Source organism: Pelodiscus sinensis, chromosome 10, assembly GCF_049634645.1.
Source record: "Pelodiscus sinensis isolate JC-2024 chromosome 10, ASM4963464v1, whole genome shotgun sequence".
Lineage (NCBI taxonomy): Eukaryota > Metazoa > Chordata > Testudines > Trionychidae > Pelodiscus > Pelodiscus sinensis.
Window position 1 is genome coordinate 30493375 of NC_134720.1, and position 19321 is coordinate 30512695.

Consider the following 19321-nt stretch of genomic DNA (forward strand, 5'->3'; position numbering starts at 1 on the left):
ACTGCTGAAGAAAGATACTCTGAGTGTGTCAGTTACTGTTCTTGGATAAAGACAAAAAGCTATGCAGGGAAGAATTATTCCTGATGTTACTCTAGGATTTCTTTGCTCTAGGTCTGTGACCATTACACTGCATAGAGAGGACTTCCAGGAGAGGAGGGCAAAGGGCCTTTGGACTAATAAGAATCCAGAGACAGAAGGGTATGCTTTTCCACAGTGGACTTCAAGATGGCTGCTGAGAAGACAGGGCAGGGGCCTGTTCTAAAATGGCTGCCTGCAGTACACAAGCTTCCCCACACAAAAATGGGCACCAACACCCCACTATAAAGAAAAGTTTTCAAGAGGCCTATACTCGAGTGGATGCCCTGACTAAAACATGTCCACTGTCTGGTCTTCCTCTCTCCATGCCAATGTGCTCAGCTCCTTCCTGGTTAAGTCCATACGTGTGGCAGCAAAGTGGACATGTTTTCTGCCACCATCTGAATCCTGCTCCCCACTGCAGGCAGTTCCCCAGGCCTAGTGGAAGCATAACTCCCAAACTCATACTTCTTAGGCACACGTAAGATAGGTTCAAGGCACTGGAAAAGTGGTTAGACCATGGCATAACATGAGTATTGCTCTCTTATCCCAACACCCATTTTTAAACCATCCTGATTCATGACAACACACCTAGAACCTTCCCCTGACACCAGTTAATCAAAATACCTCAGGTAGTAAAAAGACTTATCTGCACAACCCGTTTAAGATTTCAAATCTTATTTGAGGTAACAGTGAAAGTGATAATTCAGTTAAACAGAAGTGTGTACTAATTAGCTTTGGTAAAATCAGAACAATCTAATAGCTCAGTAGTAAAAAACCAGCACTATATTTTATTTCTTGTAAAAATCTTTTATACACATGCAGACTAAAACCAGTGTAAGAAAGTATTCACCATTGTTTAGACAAATAACTATACTTAAATATCAGCGTCTGCAACTGGCCTGTATAAAAATAATGTATTTTTTAACAGAAATATGCTCTCCAGTTCTGATATTGATGAACAATACACAACTCTAATATGTACAGTTTAACCTGATCATTGTTTTCAATAAATCATTTGATACTGCTAAGGTATTTTATGTGCAAAAATTTAACTGATAGCTCGCTCTTCCAAAGGAAAAAAATGCCATACATGTTTTAGAAAGTTAGAAGTTGGGCTTTAAATAAGACAAATCCTAATCAGTTTCTTCTTCAATCTCACAGTCCATATGTTCTATTATATACAGGTTTAACTAAAATCAGGTACAGGCCCAAAATTTAGCGTCTGTGTCTGCTATGTCCTGAACGACTGCTGCTATGGTGCTTGCCTTTATGAGCTCTCTCAAATGAGCGGGATCTTTCACGCCTGTCCCTGTGATGTCCCCGTTCGTGCCTGTGTTTCTTAGCAGCATCAGTGTGATCCCTGGATTTACTCTGAGAGCGTGAGCGAGATTTTTTCCTTTTGTGACCATGCCTATTTGCACTCTTCAACTCTTCCCTGCTGTGCTTGGTTTTTAGGTGTGGAGATCCATGATTATGATGTCTGTGAGGACTGCCACTGTGACTTCGGGACCTGCTTCTGGACCTTGAGCTGTATGTTCCCGATAAGCTTCTCCTATTATTGTAACTTACAAAAAGAAAGTTAAAATTAGTATGTTTACACTAAAAATTAAAAGGCGTCTGCCTTAACTTTAAACAGGTTTGAAAAAAGTTTAGACTGCAATAAGCACTCATCAAGTACAAGGCAAAGTACCCTATTGTCAGACAAATAAGTTTAACAGTGTGTCTCAAAAACTTTTGAAAGCTAAATTCCCCCTCATCAAGAGCAAAGCAACTTCACTCTACTGTCAAACCACTCACTCAGTCCTACTCAAAATTCAACATAAGCGATCACTCAAAAGGGAGGAGATTGTAATTCTTACTATCAGGGCTTGCCGAATGCTGTCTGGCGATCTGTGCATGCGCAGATCTCCCGAACTCGGCTCTTGCAGGTTACAATCTACTCACCATAGGCGAGTAGATTGTATAATTTGTCGAGCCCTGCTTACTATTATGGATGTTAAAATGCAGGATTTTTTGAGGGGGTTGGTAAACATGTAACCACAGGGGGAAGGACAGGCAGTTCTGCAGTAGAACCAGTGCTTGCAGGGAACCAACTCCAGCCTGCTCCTTCCTCCCTCTCCAATTCAGAGGCAGCAGCTACCTGAATGTGCAGCAGGGGTAGGGCCAGGACCTGTCTCATGCTGGGACCCAAACCTGCCCCCACAGCAAGTCTGCAGTTTAAACATAGCAAGAGCCAAGCAGCTCTTGCTACATTTAAAATGCAGAGGTGCAGTGGTCTGGGACCTGGCGAGAGCCAGGACTGAAAAGTCCAAGCTCCTGCCAGGTTCCAGACTGCTGTACCTCTGCCTCCCCTCCCGCACCACAGAGATGGTGCTGGGGGAACCAGCTTTTAAGCCAGGTCCTCCCAGCTGCCTCTGGTACAGATGCAGCAATGGCGGGGGAGGAGGGAGGAGAGAAGAGGAGGAAAGCAAGTAGGTGAGTAGTTATTCGATTACCTGATAAGCCTAGCCTTATCAGGTAGCTGACTACTGGACTCATTACTTAAATCCCTAGCATGTAACTGCTGAAGCTTTCAGCGGTTACATGATTAAATGCATTTTAGCACCGTAATTTAAACGGCTAACAGCATTTCTATACATGTTCCTTAATATGAATATTATATGCACATCAGATATTTGGGAAGGAGGTTGCAACATGCATGGAAAGTTTTAAAATTTGGTTTCAAAGGAGACTCCAATTCTTACAGCACTTTCAGTATACATACACCTTTCCCCAGGCTTTAAAAGGGAAATGCTTAAAAAAATATTGAAAATGGAAACACTTAGTTACAAGTGAAGATTTTGAAATAAAATTCGAAAGAGGACCTTACTCTGTTATAGCTGAGTTTTGATATTATATAATTTTGATCCTTGAGTAGTTATAGATACTTTCACCACTGATTTTCATCCACATTTGGATCTACATTTGAATATCCACTGGACACCAGTACATTTCCAGGATACTATACTTCACCAGTTTACTAGCAGTAACCCTTGTAACTATTTTAAGACCTTCTACTAGAATTACCCCCCCTTAAAACAGTGAATTATCCTCTTAAAACAATAAGCAGTCTTGTGGCACCTTTGAGCCTGGTCTATACTAGACCAAGTAAGTCAGCTTAAGGTATGCAACTCCAGCTACGCAGAATGCGTAACTAGAGTTAGCTTACTTTAAGCTGAGCCATAGTGGTGTCCTCACAGTGGGAGGCTGATGGATATACATGCATCCGTAGGCTTGGCTTCCCTTACACTCCTTGAAAAATGAGAAGTACTCGACAACAGCAGGGGCTGTCCTCAGCATTCGATTTACAGGTCTATATTAGACCCACTAAATCAAATGCTAGAAGAACGACCTCTAGAGGATCAATCTTGTTAAATATAGACAGACTAACTTCACCAGATGAATTTTACCCATGAAAGCTCATGATATATTTGTCAGTCTCCAAGGTGCCACAGGACTGCTTGTTGTTTTTAAAGTTACTATCATGACTATCCCTCAGTCTTAAAAAAAAAACAAAAAACAAAAAAACCCCAGACATTTAGCAATCAATAAGTATTATTTTCACTTACTGTCTCCTAGGAGTATGAGATCTAGACCGTGACTTTGTTCTCGATCTTGATCTACTAGCACTTCTGCTGCTTCTACTTCTCTTGCTTTCTTTTCTCATGCTTAAATTTAAAAAAAAAAAAAAAAAAAAAAAAAAACAAGTTATACTTAAAAAGCAATTTTATTTTCACAAAACTAGACAAACCTGAAAGTGCCACACACACAAAACATTTTACCTACCCATTGTAAGGACTCTTTGAAGCTAGCTGCCTTTCTTCTGGTTCTTTTTTAATAGTTTTGGCATTCACAGATACTGGTGTTTTTTCTTCAGTTTTCATTTCTCTTGGGGAAGCTAAGAATTAGAGCAAATAATTCAAGGTTAAGGAGTTCTACACTAATGGTAGAATTTGTCATCAAGGGACAGAGGATTTAGGCAAATGCTAACTTTATGCATGTGCTAACTAGAAACTTGATGCCAACTACTTCTCTTCCTCTTTAGTAGCTGTCCCAGTAAGAGGAAAATACTACATGACACACCAGTAAAATCCTTTATTGAAGTAATCTGTAACCATTGACAAATGAACTTTTTAAAAAAAAAAAAAAAAAAGATGGATCTATCCTTTTGCCTAAGCTACCTGTAATGAGCACAAGTTAGGAAACAAGATGAAGCAGGTCTCTTCATCAAGAATAATTCCCTGCTAGATCTCACTCCCCTCACATATCTACTTAGAATCCTAGGAAAATATAACTGTCCAGAGCACTGAGGGGCCATTTAAAGGTGAGAAATGATCTAGACCAGGGGTTTCTGAAAGTGTTCTGTGGAATTACTGAGAAACTTTTTCTCCGTTTCGTCCTTTGCAGCTAAGGGTATCTGCAGGAACGGGCGTGGGCTGGGCCACTGCTTCCTGCGGCTCCGCTTAGCCATGAAGAGCAAAACGGAGCCAATGGGAGCTGCGAGGCTCCACGGCTGCGGTGCTGGTAAATAAACAAACCAGGGCAGCCAGTTAATGTTTCTCAGTGATTCCACGGAACACTTTCAGAAACATTGGTCTAGACAGTGCTTGGTCCTGCCATGAGTGAAGGTGACTGAATATGATGACCTCTTGAGGTCCCTTCCAGTTCTAGTAAGTCTATGATTCTATTAAAACAGTTGGCCTTGCATCTTGTTCGAAGCCAGACTTTGGCTGTTTGAACAAATTTTGAGAACAGAAGCCTATTCTGGCTGGCCTCTCATTGAGAGCTGTATATTGGGGTAGGGAACCTCAGGCCCCAGAGCAGGATGTGCCCCCTGAGAATCAAGGCTCTCTCCAACATTAGGGAGCCTGAACTGGCACTCCAGCCTTTCCACAGCTCCCAAAATCTAGTAAGCCTAGCTCCAGGCTCTAGTGGGCAAAGGGAATGTCTGTCTCCTCAACAATTGAAAGCAACTGTTAGAAATACCAAGCACTAGGAAAATCAGGAATCACATCAGTGGCCCTCCTGACTGATTATTCTTTGGGTCAGCAGCCTCCCGACCCAAAAAAAGTTCCCCACCTCTCTGTAGACTGTGTTTTTTCTTACCGAAGCTAAGAAACTCATCTTACTATTAGCTTAAACACATAAGCTCAGAATCATACACAATCAAGGTTATCTAAGAGCAAACCACTGAGTGTTTCATTTCTAAACAGATTACATTAATTACCACCATGGGCTGGATGTTATTTGAGAGGAAGGTTTTATCTTATGCTTCAACTAGCCAAAGGCAGAAAATTGGGTTGATGCCTTATTCTCAATGTCCTCAAATCCAATTTTCACTCAGCTTTTTAAGGGAGCTTGCCATATGTAAAATTACCCCTTCACCCTCCCTTTAGGCATCTCTCAAGGACTTTGCATACACTTCTTCAAACAACTTTCAAAATTTAACCATATTGCTAGTTCTCAAGGAGTAGCTATTCTGAAAAATACAAAACAAAGATTTGGTTTCTGTGCATTTGCTCTAATCTTCAAATGTACTTAATCATTTATTGTGGTGTTTGCATATTGCCTAGTACAACTGTTCTTAAACTACCAATGCCCTTTAAATTCTACTGGACTTTAAGATACTAAAAGTATCATTAGAAGATCTATTGACAAAAAATTAAGAATTGTATTAGTTCCTTAATCATAATTTTAATTAATGGCTGGCCTGTTAAATACATAACTAAAGCTAAGTTCTGTGTATTGTGGCTATTCTATATTATTGCAAAGATAACACTGTTTATGGAACTTCCATTTCTAGATTTGTGAATTGGTCACATTCGTGACTTTAAATTGCACTGGTCCTTACTGTATCTTAGATGAGTAAACATACTGAAAATCAGTTTTGAAAGCAATTGTTAGAAATACCAAGCACAAGGAAAATAAGGAACAGAACTCATCTTTTCAGAGATATGGAAGTTGTGTCAAGTGACTAGTTACTTTAAATATTCCACTGCATTTCAGAAAAACTGAAATGAAAAGCCCACTTACCCACATAAGCCATAATTACAAACTTTAAATATTTACTGTGTACGTCCACAGTAAAGATAATTAAATTAATGTTCATGCTAAACGTGTACCATTAAGTGGCACTGGCAAAATTAACCTCTAAAATATAATGCAGTTTCCTTTCAATATTACTGCAAGTCGATAATAAAAATTCAACAGTAAAAGAAGTCGTACACAGAACATTACAACTCTCAATGTAGAATGAGACATTTTACATCTCATTCCATCTACTGCATTAAGGCATAGAATCAGAAAGATTCATTATATATGGATATCTTCCTACAGCACTGTTCCTTGCATTGTAACTTACATGGTTTGGAAGCAGGAGAAAAGCCACCCAGTGTTGAGAGAGCTGGAGTACCATCTGGGTTTAATCCTTTTGCTTTAAGTTTAGCTTCCTGTAATGCCATTTTTCTCTTTTCTACTTCTTTATCCAGCAATTCATAATTAGGCTATGTAAGAAAAGAACATGCAGCATCAAGATTTTGGACCAGGTTTATGTTAGCTAATATACTGCATCTATGATTGTACAGGACATCCACACACTAAGCAACATGACTAAGATGAATTATATGCTGTTTGCTCTCTCCTCTTCCTGAATGAGGGTCGGTGAATGCAACTGAGCTTTTTGTTCTGGTAGATTTTTAACTGACTTTTGGACACGTCAATATGTACATCCTACACCCCTTTCCCGGCAAAGCTAGTTTTATCTTCTTTTAAATCAGACAATTCTAAAAACAAAATTACCTTTTTCCTAGTATAAAGCTTAAGAGTTGTTAGACATATCTCCTGAATCTCATCTTCTGTGGTGCCAAAGAGTAGAAACCAATGAGGACGAGTAGGTAGTGGAATCTAAAGAGACAGAATTAAGCCTTAACATCTGAAGATCAAAAAAATCTGACGTCAGTATCTTTACATGTGTTTTCCAGGATCACAAAAAGTTACTAACAAATATGGCAATCCCAGGCAATTAAACATGCTTTAAAAAACAATCCCCCCCCCCCCCCCACTTACCTGAAGAGCTCTAGCAGCAAGATAAATACAAGCACACGCTATCGTCTCTGGTTGAAAACGAACGAACACATTAGTTCGAAGACTGTCATTCATGTAATTCCTAAAAAAAAAGTCAATTACAAGTTTGTCTCGCGTTTACTTATCACTTCAAGCTTAAACAAAAACTGGAGACTCAATCTACTTTATTATTTTTTCTGTAAATTGCATATGCTTTTTGCCTTTTTTTTTTTTTTTTAAAGAGTGTAGAGTTCCCATCACTGTAGTTTTAAAGGATTTAACACTCTGAATTTGCTTCACTTTTGGAACATCAAAATATGCACCATTAATCACTGCTCTGAAGTCTCAATGCAAGAACTTCACAGTCTATAAATGTCACCAAATGAGTGATTTTTGCAAATATTATAGTTAAATTGATTTTTCCAAATAATTTAGGATATTCTATGAAGTAGCCATCAAGCTAAACTTTAGGAATCCATGAGGTCTAAAAAAATAGTGGGTCCAGCTTTATGATCCGCCAAGCACGTTTGCCTATGGGTGTTTGCTTTCACTTAAGCAATGAAAGCCCTCTATCAAAAACAGTAAATACTTTTGCCTGAAATCTGAATGCATAAGAACTGCGGTACTTTTATGTACTCTATTATCAGGTCACAAAAGATATAACCAATAACCTGTGAAATGTTAGATTTTTCTGCTTCAAGCGTCTTCTATTTTTGTAAGCAGATAGCCATCTTACTTGCTTGTCCTGTGTCAAACATTTAAGCTTGTGTTTAATAAAGTTAAAAATAACTATATTCCAACAATCATTGGAAGTGGTTACTACAAACTGCATAGTTAACTGCTCCCTCACCAAATTTCAAGAACTTTTTCCATCCGAGCTAGAATTGCAAAAGAGTTATGCCAAGGATTTTTGAACTTCAGAGACAGCTCTTAAAAATTTTTTAAAAAAAATCTAGAACGTGTGTGAATTACAAAAGTTAACAGCACAACTAATCAGCAGTGTTTATATAAAATGGTGTCTATTTGCAATTTCAAAATAAGAAAAAAGTATGAGCATGCTGTATTCACTTTAAGTAACTTTGTAATCCAAATTTAAGACAACTGAATCCATAGTGTCTGAAAGTAGTCAATCCAAAATGTGTCCATAGGTCCTTTAGATATACTAAAGTACAGTAACTAGGCAACAAATATACATTTAGAAACATGTTGAACAGTTACTTCTAGAAGCAAATATACAAATCCTTTTGACACCCGGACAGAACTAGAAGATGCTGCCAGATGGATATGGACCACTTCAGTGAATCTCGGATGAGAGCTTGCACTGGATTGACTGGAGAGAAGGGCAGCCAATCAGGCCATCCCCAGGTGAGCTGTGGTGCAGAGGGCAGAGTTCTATGACTTACCATCATGGACTACCCTTTAATTAAAGAGTAGAAAAAAGGACAAAGTTAAATTGAGTTCTCCATTAAAATAAGTTAATCAAACCATGAAAATAGTAAGCAGAAACAAGCACTAAATGCACTGCATAATAATGTGTATATTTTAATCTTGTAACTTCCAGCTCAATGTTTCTGTATGGGACATGAAGCTACTATTTCTGCTACTATTTTCCTGGCTAGGAAAAATGGAAAAGAATAAACTTACCAGGCTGTCTGAACGAGGGTTTGATGACGTTCACATTCTAAAACTTGTAAATACATAACAATGATCTGAGGAATAAGAGAAAAGCTCAACTTCAATATGAGGAAAAGTGATAGATGCATTTTTAATACAACAAACAGTAGTTCTTAAAATTTGCATGTAGTGGTGTTCTACTTCCATCCCACTGCATAGGCTGTCTAAACACATCTAATCCAATCAGGTTCTTGTTCTCCACCGAGACATATCCCCAGTTTTACAACCTTTACACACGACCTGTTTCAGCAATACAGACAGAATTCCAGTTACCTTTGGGAGTGTGAAGAGTCACTCCAGGTCATTTCCAATGTTGCATTTCTTCTGCTACAGCTCACAAAGATGCTGTCAACGTTGCTCAATATTTACAAGAATATATTTCATTTGACAACTCACCTTATGTGGATGCTTGACATGAACACAAAATCCCAACTCCTTCAGTACCCTCCTTTCTGCTTTGATTACTTGATTTTTGGTGTTTATGTAGTTCTGATCAAGTATCAATGGGCTTGGAGTCCTATAGTTTGTAAGAAATAAAATCAAGACTGTTTTGCACATCCAGAATAATTGCATCTCTGTTTTCCCTTCCAACCAACTAATGGCAACAGAAACCTGTTTTAAACTCCTGCAAGCAAGTATAAGCATTAATCTTGTGCTGTCCAAGTTTAAACTAGGATTAGTTTCAACCTGTAACTCAGCTCTCTGTGGCTAAACTAAAACTGACATCTTGCTTACATTGCACAGTCAGCAACAAAGAAGTAAACTGCCTACCAGTCTCAAACTAAAATAATATGATTTACAATCTATAATGCAAAATTTCAGACATCTCTGGTACCAACATTTGAAAATAAGCAAACAATCTGAAAACCCTAATCATCATTACCTCCATCAAAAGGCTTGTTTAACAATTTAAGTGCTATCAGCTATCACTCAGTGTAAAGCAAGTAAATGTCACTTTTTGGGACAAAAGTGAAATCTATCAATTTGAAAGAAAGGAAGTGTGTCAGGAAAAAGAATAAACAATTTCCAAATGAGCTTCAAAAGAAGTCACCAGTAACCTCTGAGCAAAGAGGACTCCCCCAATTAAATACTGTGGTAGATCTTAATACACAAAGCACGATAGCAGGAAAATCTCTACTGAATAATGGGCTTAGAAAAATTAATGTGTGCACTTCAGTACTTCAAATGTTTGCAAGATAAGAACTCTTCACAGAGAAAGATACACACACCCAGTGTATCATGCAATTTCCAATTTTCCCACTCATAATCCTCTAGTGTATTGTATTCAGGAAATTTAAAATGGTAAGTCTTAAAACAACCACACAGGAACTAATTACTGAGTAGCATAGCACCCAAGCAACATTGTACACTGTGTATTCCTTCCTTTGTCTAGGTTTCTGCTGTCGATTTAAGGTTTTAGACTTAAGGTTTTAGAGCAAGGATCTGTTTCATATGCCTGTATAGTGCACAGAATATTTTGGATGCTAGACAAATCCAAAAGATAAGTGAACCCGCCCCCCCAGTAATTAATTACACTGCAGAAGACTAGTTTTTATGCAGTGTTCCCAACAAAATCTTTCTGTAATAGTACAATTGGACTGCAAAGATGCAATATCCACTAATACTGATGCAAATGAGCATAATAAACATGTGGTTCCTAACACCCATTTCGGAAGCCACATACAATCTGCAAAACACTCACTCTTTCCCCAAGGAAGCAATTAATGGTGTAGTTCCCTCCACTGGCAGGATGGGGCCAAAGAGACTGCAAGAGTCAAACGTGAATGGCATTCGCATTTGGATTAACTGCATAACCTGGAAGCACTGTGAATTATTAATTCCATGACAGTTCAAAATTGGTCATTCAATTGCATTTTACTGATGTAAGGTAACTTCAAGAATCTCAAAGACGATCTATTAAAAATGTGTACTTTCAAACTGCGACAAGCAGAGTACTTTGACTTTCATCAATATAATATCTTCCTTGCAATCTAGGGTTGTCTATTTTTGTCAAGGTCAAAATTTCTTGGTCAAGTTTTAGTCAAGGTCCAGACTACGGAGAAAATAAAAGAATGATATTCATAATTAAATAATAGTGATAATGAAGAGATTTGGGGATCCATTCAAAAGTGTCTGGCCTGGGCCTTCCAGTCCACCTACTGACATGCATTCGAGAATAGTCACCCATGTTTTAAGCAAGAATAAATAGTTTACAAGCCATAGGCAGATGGAGGAAAATAGCCAATGAGCCTGGATCAGTAGTATCTCAATTCTGTACAGTTTTCAGATCTTTTAGATCATCATGTACTTTTGACAATGACTGGAATAAGCTGCATATAGTTTGTTAAACTTCAGATACTGTAAAGATTACTTCCCAGTTACCAAAATATCTCCTCTTACTTTTAGGAGGGGAATCACTGAAAATTCCTCTTTAAGCAAAGATTAGGTCAGCAGGGATTCAATATTCTCAGCATCTCCTAATGAGTTAAGATGTCCTCAGCCAGTTCTCCTGATAGTTTAGTGTGAATAAACTGGTTATATTAGTTAAGACTACAAAAAGAATAAGCTAAACCCTAGTTAGAGCATTTCAGAGACAGTAGTAACATTAATATAGTTAATTTGAGTCTAACCCCCAAAGTATTAATAAAACCTCTATGTTCCATGGTAAAAACTGTTAGTTTAGCTACACCTACTCAACTCCTCTTGCTGTTAGTATTATACTATTTTGTGATGAGTGACGGAAACATCTGACTGAACCCTTCAGTCCACAAAAATCAGAACCCAGTCAGAATATTTATATAGGCCCACTAAAGATATGTGTGAGCTATTTCCTTCATTCCATTCATCCTTGCAAAAGCCTGTATTAATTCTCAAGCTACATACAAAACTTAATTAACGACACCTATGTTATCCAGACCTATAACAAGTAGAAAGATTAAAAAGCAGAGTTTTTAAATAGTCTACAAATACAGAGTGATTTTCCCAGGTGCTGAGAGTACTTAGAACACCAACTTGAGCTGCAGGCCCTCAGCACTGAAATGACAGGTAAAGGGATGCTGACCAAGCCATTAAAGCATGACTTTTACTTAGTTGCCCAGACAGGCACCATACTGATCGGGGACATTAGTTTTAGGTACTACAATCCTCAAACTCCAGCGAATAGCTTTGCATTTGTATCATCTAGACAGCATTAACAGAAAAGGAAAACTCGATGTGTAATTTGGGACTCATCTAATTTATCTAAAATCAGTTCTCCATAGAAGACTGTCATTGTGCCATACTGGGGACAGAAATTAAGTCTTAAATTTTAAACTAATAGGAAGAATAGGAATTTACATCATTCATGAAAATAGTTTGGTAGTTCTAAAACCTCTTATTTTGCACCTCTCCTGGTAAAAGGAAAGGAAAAGGCTTGCCACTGCTTCTGTCTGCAAATGTCCTCCATCATAAGGATTTTCATTCTGCTCAATACTCTGCCTAGAAGTGCTCCCCAGATCAGCTTTTGGAGACTCTCCTTGAACACTGTAACCAATAGTCCACTTTGCAGTACCATCATTGCAGTTCAATTTCCAAGTTTGCATGGAGCAGTACGTATGCACAACATGGTACTAGTCTAGGCCATAACCTCAATAGCCGAACATTAAAGGTTGTTATAAAATTTTTAAATAGTAAATCAAGCCATAAAAAGTGGATGTTTTTGTAAATTAAATCGTTAGAAAATATTGCACTATTGACCATTCATTTATCTCCTACCACTCCAAATAGGAATAGCCAACTCTAATAGTGACATAATAGGACATTTTTTTATTTCCATTAGATGGTTGAGAGAGGCAGAGGATTAAAAAAAAAAAACCCCAAACTCTACATTTCTAACATTTTTAAATATTAAAAATACCTAATATTACAGATATGATCCATTTGGGCCTCTCAAAAAAGCCTGAAATTTTCACACTTATGTGATGAAAGAAGAAATAGAATATCATACAGAATAGAATTAACAAACAAACACTATAGGCTTGAAGAGTTGCATAATAAGCCATTATAAAGTTATTTCACTTATATAGTGAAAATAAGAGTGGCTTCTTTAAATCAGTTCATAAAACTATACAACTGGTTTCAGAGGAGTGGGTGTTTGCAGTGCACTGAAAACCTTTAGCGTTATATAGTATAATATTTTATATTACATACAGAAAGTTAGCAGAGACCAATGGCTATAACCCACATCAACTGCAATGTATATTCCACATACTAAATATATGTAGCTAAATGTGTTTTCAGATATTCCAACAGAACAAATTTCTTAGTGTGCTGATATGAAAAACAGGCTTCGAATAATCAAATGTAGGCTTATTCAAGCACACACAAGTTTTAGGTACAATACTCCAGGGCATACAGTCACAGTGCGAATCCAACAGAAGCATTTATCAAAAGACTACTTTTAGCCCTGAGCCTACTACCTAGAAATTAGCTTAACTGACCAAAGGGTTTGTATAGGGTTCTGACTTCAGAATTCAAGGTTCTGACCTCCAGTCATGCAAACACATGCCCGGAAGGGTATTAAAAATAACTAAGTACAAGAGTATACCTATGGTGGGTCAAGGCCTCTCTTGTATTCCTGAACAACAGTTTGTGTGTAACATTTCAATCATAAGACGCAAATGTCTAAAGGACAAATTAATCTTTTACTGCTTCAATATGCTTTTAGAAATCTGAGTTTAAGTACTTTACAGGCAAAGTTACCAGAAATTAGACTCTTTCAATTCTTATGTCAAGATGCAAAAGAATAAAGCTAAATACAGCCTAAGTGTTCGCTTAAAATAAAATATTAAACTAATATTACTAAAAACCTGGACAGCAAAGAAAAAAGCTTATAACAAGATACAGGAGTTCTTCCGAATGGTTCACCAGCGGCCAACCTGTTAGTCCCCCGATTCCAGTGACCTATTCTCAGAGCACTGGCTTCTCCTTGGGGATTTTCGATACTTCACTCACTGTTGCCATGACGACAGCTTCATCTCTATGAACCACTCCACATCACCCAGGCTTTGGTAAATGTAGCTGGTCGCTGTATAGTCGGTTGCAAGGGAAAAAAGAGCTCAAGTTAATACGTGTACAGATTACGTATTAGTAAGCTTGTAAAAAGTACAGAAAATGTTTATATCCAGCTTGTTTTAGAAAAGCAAGCCTGAGTGTCACACTTACACATTAACATTAATTTCATGCAGATTCATTTCTCAGAATCTTAAGGCAAAGGTACCCACTTCTCTATAAGTGAATTAACAAATGGTCAATAACTGATGTGTGTCTTTGGTGGAGATGCACTGTAGACATCACTTAGCACGTGTAAATGATAGCCTGTTCCAAATAAGAATATCTGAAATAATTTTTATAAGTAAAATTTCAATTTCTCCAAGCCTTTTCTATATTAAAAAAAATCTCAAAGCACAGAGAAGAGATTTTATGTCACCAGTTAACTTTTAGTCTCTGGTTCAATTCTGAGACGTTAAGAAGTGAACCGGTTTTAGTAAACAAATCAGCAGATTTCTTTGTTTTAATTATGATAAATAGTTAAGAGATTATGCCATGGAATCCAAATTCAATAGAACTTTACAGAATTCTTCCAGTTCCAACACGTACAAGAAATAATTATATTTAAAACTACGTTCCATTCAAATCAGATATGGAACTTTATTAAAGTAAAAACTGACTTTAGAGGTGGCATGTGCCGATGAAAGGAAAAAAAAGGTACCATATACTGGCTATATTGTGCATTTTAAGTACTGGATATGTAAAATAAAGTAATAAACTAATTTCCCTATTCTATTTCTTTAAGTTCTCCTTTGGTCTGGCAAGACAGAATAAAAAAAGTTTTCTTTGAAAAGAACGTCCTTCAGAACTTTAATTTTCTGTACAGCCTATCTTTCACTAGATACATTTACTAATGAAAAGTCATGTAATACAACTGAAATGGCTTCATAAACATCTACAAAGTCTTCGTTACTGTTTAAAAGTCACATTTAAATATTGCCATACTGTGAAATGTATTACACATTCCTCTCCTTCAACCACATTCCTTGCACCTTCTTTAACCTAGATATGCAACCTTGCTTTAACACTTAGCCAAAAATTAAGCACTCAACTGAAAAAAAGCTTGACAAACTAAAAGCAAAACCACTATAGAACCACATACAAATCAGATAAATAAATGTTTAAATTTTACTGACTTGCAAGATCTCAGTGTACCATTAAAGAACCACTCAGATTCTGTAGCTATAGGTACACATCTTTCAGCATTCAAGCCTACATTCCTTGCTGATGTGTCATTCAAGTTCCATATACTACAGTGGAAATCACACTTTCCACTGACACTTTATTATACTGCTTTCTCTCCACAAATACCACTACACTTATAACTTCCTTATAGACTTCCGTCTATTTTACTACTGTCTGTGGTAGCTAAGTACAAAGAGACTATTCTAACAAGATACCAGTCACTAAGATCCCCATTACAAATTTGTACCAAGGATGCTTATGGATTAAAAAACAGAAAATACCAAAACAATCTGCCACCTAACCAAATTTATACCCAAGACTTCTTTTCAGAAACTCTCAATTCAACTAAGCTCAAATTTTACCTTTGAGTCATTACTAACACAGCTATATGAAACACTTTCAGAGCCATGTATTCCTACATTTGCCAAATCAAAGTCACACTGATGGAAACCAACTACAGAAATGTTAATGTGTATGTCCTGACCAATAATCACTCCCTTCGCAATTTCAGAGTGTCAGACCTAAGCTGAAAGGTCAAACTGGCTTGATAAAAATTTGATATACATTAGTGGGTGGATATACTGAAAATGGAGCTAGTCTTACCTTTTTGCTCTTAACTGCCGCAAATGATGAAACACATTTATCACATCTCTTATACGGCGAGGTGCTTCTTCAATTTTGGAAGCGAGATTGATGCAGGCCATAGCAACAATCTGAAAAGAAGCCCAGTTCTGTGAGATGGAGATTTGTACCTCCCCTTGAACATGTTGCACAATCAGGCAGAGAAACCACCCACTGAAGGCTGAAAAACGTAGTTTTGCAGAAATAACTTCCTTAAGGAAGTGCATGCAGGGCCTGGATATTGTGCCCTCCCGCAACTCCCGGAGCCCCAGAGCTGAGACTGAGGAGGAAGCCCCCAGCAGCCCGCGCCCCGCCCCAGCGGGAAGGGCGGCCATACGGCCGCGACTCACCTCGAAGTTGTGTTTGACGAAGGACTTGGAGTAGAAGAAGCGGTGGAACAGCACCTGCCCCGTCGCCATCGCCACCTACGAAGACAAGCCCCCGCCGAGGGGAGCAGAGCGGATCAGTCAGCGGGACGAGGCAGGAGCAGACTCAGATCAGCCATTACCCGCTCCCCCCCCCCCCCCCGCCGGAAGTGTGGGCTCGGCACTAGGACGCCGCCGCCATTTTGTGTCAAGCTCCCGGCGGGCGCCCTCCCCCTCCCCGACCTCCACACGCGCCGCCTCGCCACAATGGCGTCGCCGTCACCCCTCGCACCGCGGGGCCCGGCCGCGCTGCGTCCTGCCGAGGCCCCATCAGCCTCCTGAGCAGCGGCCTAAGGCCAACGCGGCCCGCGCGCAGAAGGGCCCCCCCCACCCCCGGAGGGGGGAGCGCTCCCGGCCCGGCAATTACCTGCGGCAGGCGGAGGAGGATGCCGGCCGCCTGGATGAGCTCGCAGCCCAAGATGCGCAAGTCGGTCTCGCTGTGCAGGTCCAGGCCGTCCTGCATGGAGGGCGTGGGCGAGAGCCGCTCCTCGGGGATGAGCGAGTGGTCGATGGTGAGCGACACCTCCGAGTACAGCCGATCCCCGATGAGGATGCCCGGGGCCGCTGGGGGCGGGGGAGGCGCGGCGGGAGCGGCAGCCGGAGAAGGATGAGTCGCAGCCGAGGCCATGATCGCTGAGCACAGACGCTACCGCACCCGGAGCCGGCCACGCAGAGAATAACCCGGCCTGCCCGGCGGCCAGTGACGCAGCACACTGCACAGTAGCGCCTCCGCGCGAGGCGCGCTGGGAAAAAAGAGTCCCACCTCGCTTGCGCAGCCAGAGCGTGCGCACAGTCTCAGTCTGCGCCGCGGTGACGTATTCCGTAGCGGCGAGTGGCCCCGCCCACTTCTCTGGCGTGGGAGAAGCCGGCTTGTCCCGTACCCGGCTCTGCCGCGCGCCCTGTGGATTGTTTACGTCTTGCTCAGTCTTCTCTTCCTCTTCGCGGGGGTCCCCGCTGTCCCAGGCGCTCCAAAGAGCCCACACTCATCCCCCTGCAGCCTAACAGTTTAGAAGCGGCCGGGGGGGGGGGGGGTGAGCGGGGGATCTTTAGCCTGTGTTTGACACGGGGCTGATTTCAGAACTGGAGGAGAAATGAGTGTGGCAGTCTCATTGAATGATTTAGGCCTTACTCTACTAACAACGAATCCTTAATGCTCCACAGCAGTGTTTTATTCCAGAGTTTCCTAACATAAAAGGAATTAATTTGGATTAACAGCGTTTCTACATACTTTTCCCCTATTTCTCATTTTTGTGTATGGGATGTTGTGGAACAGCCCATATACTTGACAGCTCTTGCACCCTAGCAGAAAGGGCTGAACCTGTGGCAGTAAAGTCATTAAATAACCTCCCTGAAAAAATCCTGAGTCCACTGACCATCTGTGCAGCCCTATTGGCTTAACTATTTGGTCGTGGCTCTTTACCATTAACTAGGGCTGGGGTGGGCAATAACTTTTGCAAGGGGGCCATTTAATGAATTTTGGTACATTGTCACGAGCCAGCTCCACTCCTGAAAGAGAAGGGTCTGGGGTCGAAGAGGCAGGGCTGGGGACTTGCCTCCCCCCAGAGTTGTCTGGGGCCAAAGGCTTTGAATTAAAAACACAGCAATGGATTCATGGATCCTGGCCCTGCTGCTACTGTGTTGCCTAGCAGCCACCTGGAGTTGCTGTGGCTATTTAAAGGACTCACCACTCTTGCCCCTTCCAGGATAGCACTGCAACCTGGCGCTATTTAAATAGGATCCTGTTGCTCTGTTATACCTTGTTAAATGAGGTTTACCGGAGTGGTTGACAAAAGCTTCCCTTGTCGACTGCAGCGCGTCCAGACTGCCCCGCTGTGCCACCAAACAGCTGATCGGCACAGCGCGGCAGCCATTTTGATGTAAATGAAGCAGCGATTATTTAAATCGCCGCTTATTTCCCTATGTCAAGTAAACTCATCTAAATGGCTCCGTCGAAGGAGCCATGTAGTCTAGACATACGCTAGGAGCCCAGTATAATCACTGACAGCTAACCCACCTGCTGAATTCCAGTTGAACCTGCTGCTCCCTGCTCTCCATTCTCTGATCTAGGGCTTACCATTGCCAATTATTTGTGAGCAGGATTCTCAGAAACCGCTATTCACAGTCCACTCTTCTTTCAAGCTTCTCCAATGCAATGTAAATACAACCACAATTTTGGTACTGCTGTCAGATTGTGGGCGGGACAGCTGCCATTATGAGACTGAGGCAGACATCTCTCATGAGGAAGGGAAATATTAAGTCAGGTAGACCGCCCAGCCTGATCACGTTTAAGGTGAGAAAGAAACACCCACACCCAGAATTTCCTGATTACTCTCTTGAGTTGGCAGGGAACATTACACCCACATAAAGACAGGCCAGCTCACTCTGCTAGAAAGGAAGGAAACTCACAACCATGCAGTCCTGCCTGTTTGCTCTTATGATGGGAAAGGAGAAATGGTCACACCCACAGCTACGTACAGGCCTGCTTGATCACATAGGCCATGACTACACTGCAGAGTTTTTCTGAAAAAACTTCACTTATGTCAACACTGAAATTGAGTTCTTTTGAAAAAAATCGAAAGAACAAAGGGTTTTTTCTGACATTGGTAAACCTCTTTCTATAAGGAAGAAGCCTTTTTCCGAAAGAGGCATGTGTGGACGGGAAGAGGGAGTTCTCTTGAAAGAAGAGGAAAAAGCACAGGTGCCTTGGTGGCCACTCTGTCCATAGTAATCACAGCTTAAATGCGAGATAGCATACATTCGGTGTGGATGCTATCTTTCAAAAAAGCAGATGGCTTTTTCAATGCACTTTTGCTGTGTAGACGCTCTCTTTCGGAAGAAGTTTTTCCAGAAGATCTCTTCCGGAAAAGCTTCTTCCAAAAGAAGCGTGCAGTCTAGACATAGCATAGTGAGGAAGGAGCTCATAATAGTAACTTTAATTTATTACAGCAATTTTCGTCATAAAGTGATATGAAAATTATACAAAGTTGTGGGGTTGGCTGAAAATTTGTTTTCGATAGCACAAGCTTGTAAAACCCAACACTCAGGCTGTGTCTAGACTGGCAAGTTTTTCCACAAAATCAAATGATTTTGCGGAAAAACTTGCCAGCTGTCTACACTGGCCGCTTGAATTTCCGGAAAAGCACTGATGA

At 40.3% G+C, this 19321-nt stretch overlaps 1 protein-coding gene across 1 annotated transcript; it reads right to left on the reverse strand.

Moving 5' to 3' along the window:
- Positions 1 to 843: 843 nt before the first annotated feature.
- CCNL1 (cyclin L1) lies at positions 844 to 17175 on the reverse strand. The gene is made up of 11 exons (XM_075937773.1): positions 16540 to 17175; positions 16098 to 16172; positions 15730 to 15839; positions 9250 to 9370; positions 8824 to 8888; positions 7183 to 7282; positions 6916 to 7020; positions 6479 to 6620; positions 3904 to 4015; positions 3687 to 3785; positions 844 to 1642 (listed from the first exon to the last, which is right to left on the reverse strand). Exons 1-11 carry the CDS (start codon positions 16798 to 16800, stop codon positions 1294 to 1296), a joined length of 1539 nt encoding a protein of 512 aa, XP_075793888.1. The 5' UTR covers positions 16801 to 17175; the 3' UTR covers positions 844 to 1293.
- Positions 17176 to 19321: the final 2146 nt, after the last annotated feature.